Source organism: Phaethon lepturus, unplaced genomic scaffold (genome assembly GCF_000687285.1).
Source record: "Phaethon lepturus isolate BGI_N335 unplaced genomic scaffold, ASM68728v1 scaffold4226, whole genome shotgun sequence".
Lineage (NCBI taxonomy): Eukaryota > Metazoa > Chordata > Aves > Phaethontiformes > Phaethontidae > Phaethon > Phaethon lepturus.
Genome location: NW_010548165.1, coordinates 69,364 through 74,718, shown reverse-complemented (window position 1 = coordinate 74,718; position 5,355 = coordinate 69,364). Strand labels below are relative to the sequence as shown.

General features: G+C 38.7%; 1 protein-coding gene across 1 annotated transcript in view; it reads right to left on the bottom strand.

Moving 5' to 3' along the window:
• The window catches only part of CCSER1 (coiled-coil serine-rich protein 1), a gene marked incomplete at its 3' end in the record, with an annotated part of 23,275 nt that extends 20,872 nt beyond the window's left edge, over positions 1–2,403 (bottom strand). Inside the window, exon 1 of the mRNA XM_010289872.1 lies at positions 1,089–2,403. Coding sequence (XP_010288174.1) covers positions 1,089–2,403 — 1,315 coding nt within the window. The remainder of the gene's footprint in view (positions 1–1,088) is intronic.
• Positions 2,404–5,355: the final 2,952 nt, after the last annotated feature.

The following is a 5,355-nucleotide window of genomic DNA, read 5'->3' as shown; positions in this document are numbered from 1 at the left end:
GGAAAGAGGTCCCTTCTGGTGAAAGCTAATTTAGTGGATTAATTTGACTTCATATTGCCATTAATGTACAAGATGTTTAACCAAGCCTTGCAGGGACAAATAATTCAAAAGGCAAGATTGCTTTTGATTGCTTATAATCTACATGCCTTGATAAACGTCCAAGTGAAAAGATGGGTATGAATTCATATGAGTTTACACTCATTCATTTTCCAATACAACCACTATAAATGCAATCTTGTTAACTCTCACAAATTTTGTCCCACGAGATACAGCCTCAGGATTATGCAAGAAAGCACCAGTCTTTAAGTTGGTTTGAGAAAATAAACTGTCAGAGATAAATGTCTTCTGATAGGTGTCCTTCACTCAGGGGCCTGGTGCCTTTACTCACCTGCAGCTCTATAGACTGGGATTTCCAGGCACAGCCTTTCCACTTAATCTTGTTAATATTTCCAAATTCCTTTCATAAACTAAAAATCCAGTGTGAAATTTAGATGGTAATTAACTCTGTTTCATAGATTACATAATGAGAACTTGCACAATGTTATTTCAGATGGAAGCAGAAACAGGATCTCTCAAATTTTGCCACAGAAATATCCACTCCAAGCTACTCTAAAACATCAGTTGAATAGAACAAGCAAGAGTTGGGAAATTTCAAACCTCAGATCAATATAAGATAAACTGTGTTATTTTTCACAACCAGACTAAAAGAAGGTTGCCATTTCTCTGGCAATGTTTCCATCTCAAACAATGCAACTCTCTGGCTCAATTCCAAAATAGGCATGCCTCAAAAATGCAGCCTTCAGGAGGTGAGTATCAATACTTTCTTTATCCATTTTCTATCACAGGAAAGCATAGCTACGAACAGCAGGGATGAGTGTTAGCAAACTGTAAAACATGAACTCAAAAAACCATAGACTTTTTGTTTAATTCCTACAATTTTGAGAGGAGGGCACAATTCATAACTTTTGAACTTCCTAGCTAGCACTGGCAACTCTACAAAAACACTTAATGACCAAACAATTCTTACGGAAGAACTGAGGCCAAAAAACCCCCACCAAATCCAACAATGAAAAGACCATAAGACATACCTTTAGAACAGTTTGTTTCATAACCCTGTTGTGTCTTAAAAGACTGAGGTTCAGAACATGGAACAATCTTAGACTCCATTGCAGGAATTGTCTCTCTTGTGTGCTTGGACGGCGTGCTTTCATCTCTGTCCCCACTCAACTTGTGTGCGTTTGGAGAGAGTCTCACCGGTTCTTCTCTACGTTGAAACGCCAAGGTTTCTAAACGTGCATTTGCAGAGTTCATTTCTCCTATGTGCCTGGCATTGTTAACATGTAGTTCATTGGCTTGCAACAATATTTTTGTTTGATTAGCAGCTGAGGTTTTGAATAAGGTATTAGATTCAACTCTACACGAGCTTGCGTGACTCGCAGGAGATACACCAGCAGAACGGCCAGTACCTTCCACAAAATCAGTTTCCCTCGCAGAAGCAGCAGCCGGATTAAAGAAGATCTGAGAGGTAGAGACATTGTGGCCAAAATCCTCTGCAAGCAGCACCCCAGGCCCGCTGCTTGGCAGAGCATCAACTTCTGAAACAGAATCCTCCGTCAAGGCGACAAAGTCAGAGGGGGTCTGGGCAGCTGTGAGGTCAGCCGAGAGCAGCGGGGACTGCAAGGAGCTTCCCATGCACTCTGTCGTCTCCGCCGAACATGGAGGAGAGGACTTGGCAATCACAGGTTCACTTTCCACACACGATTTAACCTCCAGCAAGCACCTGGACTGCTGCACAGAAGAGACTGACTGACTCTCCGGAACTGGTTTGGAAAATTTGTAGTGCGATGAGAAAGATTTAGGGAGAAGTTTTCGTGTGGATTGTTTGACAGAATATCGGCTCTGCTCCTCTGCAAAGCCTGAATCATCACCCTCATTATTCCCAGAGCTTATGCAATTTATAAAGACATTCTTATTAGCTGAGGGCTCCTTTCCCTTTTCAAAATCATCTGTCAAAGACCTTGTTATCTTCTTGCTACGTGAGCTGCCAAAGCCAACTGAATGCCTTCCTCTGCTTTTAATGTGTTCCTCTAAGCTCAGTTTTTGAAAAGTGCTGAAAGAGGACTGGGCACCATTTGAGATGTTAACATTTTGACTAGCTGAGTCAGGCTTCTGCTCACTCCCTTTCTTGTTGTGGAAGCTAATGGAAGGAGTCCGGAAAATACTCCGGCGCTTGCCTGTGCTCCCTGAGCTGGAGTTGGTGCTGGATGGGGAGGAGGTGTGGACACCAATGGCATTAGCAGAAGAAGGTGAGGAAGGAAGGGAGTCATGTCTCCGGCCAATACTTCTCCTGAATATTGGCAACCGAGATACTAGAGTCGATCGTCTGGATCCCGAGTCCCCCATCAGGGCACAAAGTCTCTGTGGTTCTTCACAGCCAATAAACTAATCTGGGATGAGGAGAGGAAAAAAAAAAAAGAAAGATAAAAGGTTCAGCCTCAAAGTCCACTTGAACAGGCTTTAAGTCAGCCTAAATACATGAAATGCCAACATCAATTTTATGTACAGCTACAAGTTGTTGCATATGCATTACTGAATATTTTTAGAATTTCAAAGTGATGTTCAATAGGCAGCGCTGAAAACCCGGCAGCTGAGCAAAGATGTGGCTCAAAACATGCTACAGATGAGAGATACATTATTATATATGATATATTATACAATGCAGATAACACTGGGTAACAGTATAAAATCTACATGCCAAAAGACATAAATATATCACCCAAATGTCCTTGGTTTTGTAAATTCTTGGGACAAGTCTACTTATAAACTGTAAGCTCTCTTAAAAGAGACTTCATTTTTCATGATCCAAGTAGAACAAAATATTTTTAGGAAAGAATTTCAATTTCCCAATCTTCACTGAACTTTCAGTTGGATTCCTCTGTATGCTCCTGCTAAAGGCTGTATGTATCACCTTACAGCAAAGAAAATGCTGTCATTACAGTGAAGCTAAAATATGTATCACCAAAAATTCTTCCTAAGGAACTGTAAATTCTAGGAATTTACTGTCAAAATATGGGATCACATTTCTAGATTTGAAGTTTAATGTTTCCTTTGAACACTTCTCTGCAATCCTCTTGTAGCCTATTTGCTTATAATTAGCTGTTTTTGCAGTTTTTTGAATTAGTAATAAGTGTTTCATACACAGACACTTGGCATTTTTTATAAATATTTAAGCAATAAAAACTTATTTTGATCAGCACAGCAGATGTACTAGAAGAAATTTAATCTTTATGAAATATATACCAGTTCTACCTCCTTTTTGTTCTCGTTATAATAAACTACCACTGTGAGAGACGGGACCACAGAGGGAGCAATAAAGACACGTGATATATAAGCACAAGAGCAAGAGAGGCTGTAGGTATAAAGCCCGAGTGCAACTTTGTGAGCTGCAAGTGTTCAGCACATAGACATAAAACTCAGGTCATCTATCTAAATAATGTTTGTATGTCAAGTGCAAAAACAAATTCATTCATCTAATGAGCAACAGAATATGCATTATGCAGCTACAACTATCTATGAACAATATATATATTTATAGTGTATATATACACACATATATATAAAAACAAAAATGGGAACAGAATATTTAAGGAGTAATGAAACTATATGTATGTTATATTACTATGAAAGGGTAACAAGTAAGTTCAGAGACTATTTCTGACTAGACATTGGACTGTACTTTCTGTGTTGTTAACTTTTTTTTTTTTAAATCTAGTTCAGCTCCATGAACTAGAACATGCACTGCCAAGTAGCCACAATATTCACAAGCACCAGGAATCAATAAGCAATTTCGTAGTTTAAGATGAGAGAAACAGCTTGGGAAAGGTCACTAATCCTAGAAGTCATTGGTGATCTCTGATGACAAGCTAAAACCCGACCTAGACAATACCAAGGTCCTGCGATTGAAACCCAAAACTTGAATTCAGTCTAATTGGGACAGAACTGATGGTACAGGCACACACACACACACACAAACGATCAGAATAACTTTACATCCACCAAACTGATGCACGGCCAGTTGTTCCATTTTACTGACACATAAGGTAGTTTGCATTTACACCAGAGGCAGCAGCACAGAGAAGCTGTAGCCCTCTGAACTCACACAGGCGCTTACGTTGTACCAGCTTGTCCATCTGTCTGCAGTTCAGCTTACTGAAAATGGGCTTTGGAAAGCTGCATGCAACCCTCTCCACTTTCCCCATACAAACCTCTCTTGGTTCTTTAACCGCTTCCAGACCTATCGTGTGGGGGTATTTTGCTTTTGTGAATGTGTACTTGCAGGCACACCAATATGTATGGATACGCACATACACTCAACACAAGGTTATTGAGAGATTGTGAGGGTTCTTCCTTGTTTTTAAGGAGACAACATAACTGCTGAAAAAAAGACTTTAGATTGCAGTTTTACAACTGCAGTACATGAGCAAAATATTTTTAAAATGCACTAAATCACTGTGCATTTTATGCTCAGACAAAACATTTGCTCCCATCGTTCATTCTCCTGCCCACACCTTAATTGTCAGTTCACTGAAGAACAAACCATCCTGGTCTATAATTATGGAGTTCTCCATGTTGAGAGCTCAAAGGAGGAAAAACAGAGCAAACAGCACATATTGTAACTTTCACTGGAAATAAAAAGGTTGTGTCTAAATAATAATAGAGATTATTCCTACTAACTGACCTGTGAATATATACAGCTTTAGCTTTCCAGGTGGTAACAATTTTTAATAGAACTCATTGCCTCTAACTGCATATAACAAAACAGTATTTACTCATTCTTTCTTCCTTCCTTGCCTCTTGAAGGAAAAGCACAAATAAACTTTCAACATTTCTCTTACTGTCTAACCAACAGAAATACTCACCCATAAAATATGAACTAATTATACTGTTCTTTCCAGGTCTACAACAGCTATTATCAGAGGACATTTCTCAAAACACACACACATACATGTACACATACATGCATATTTGAATGCTTATCTGCATATACAGTTTAAATACTTTGAATACTGTGAATAATTACTATTTTTTAATATTATTTGCATACACTGATTATTTTAGATATATACACACACATTTTGCAGCATAGAAGTGCCAAAGTTTAGCACTGAGTTAAAGTGACGTATCTACTTGCAACACAGGAAAAAAGAATATATATATATTTCAAGATACTAATACCCCCAGATATTAATGAAATAAGATCTTTCATTAATTTTTCCGCTTACTGCAGAGGAGGTATAAACTGACATATATGTCCTGTTATGAACAAAACAGGAGGTGTGTCCTTTCAGTCTCCAC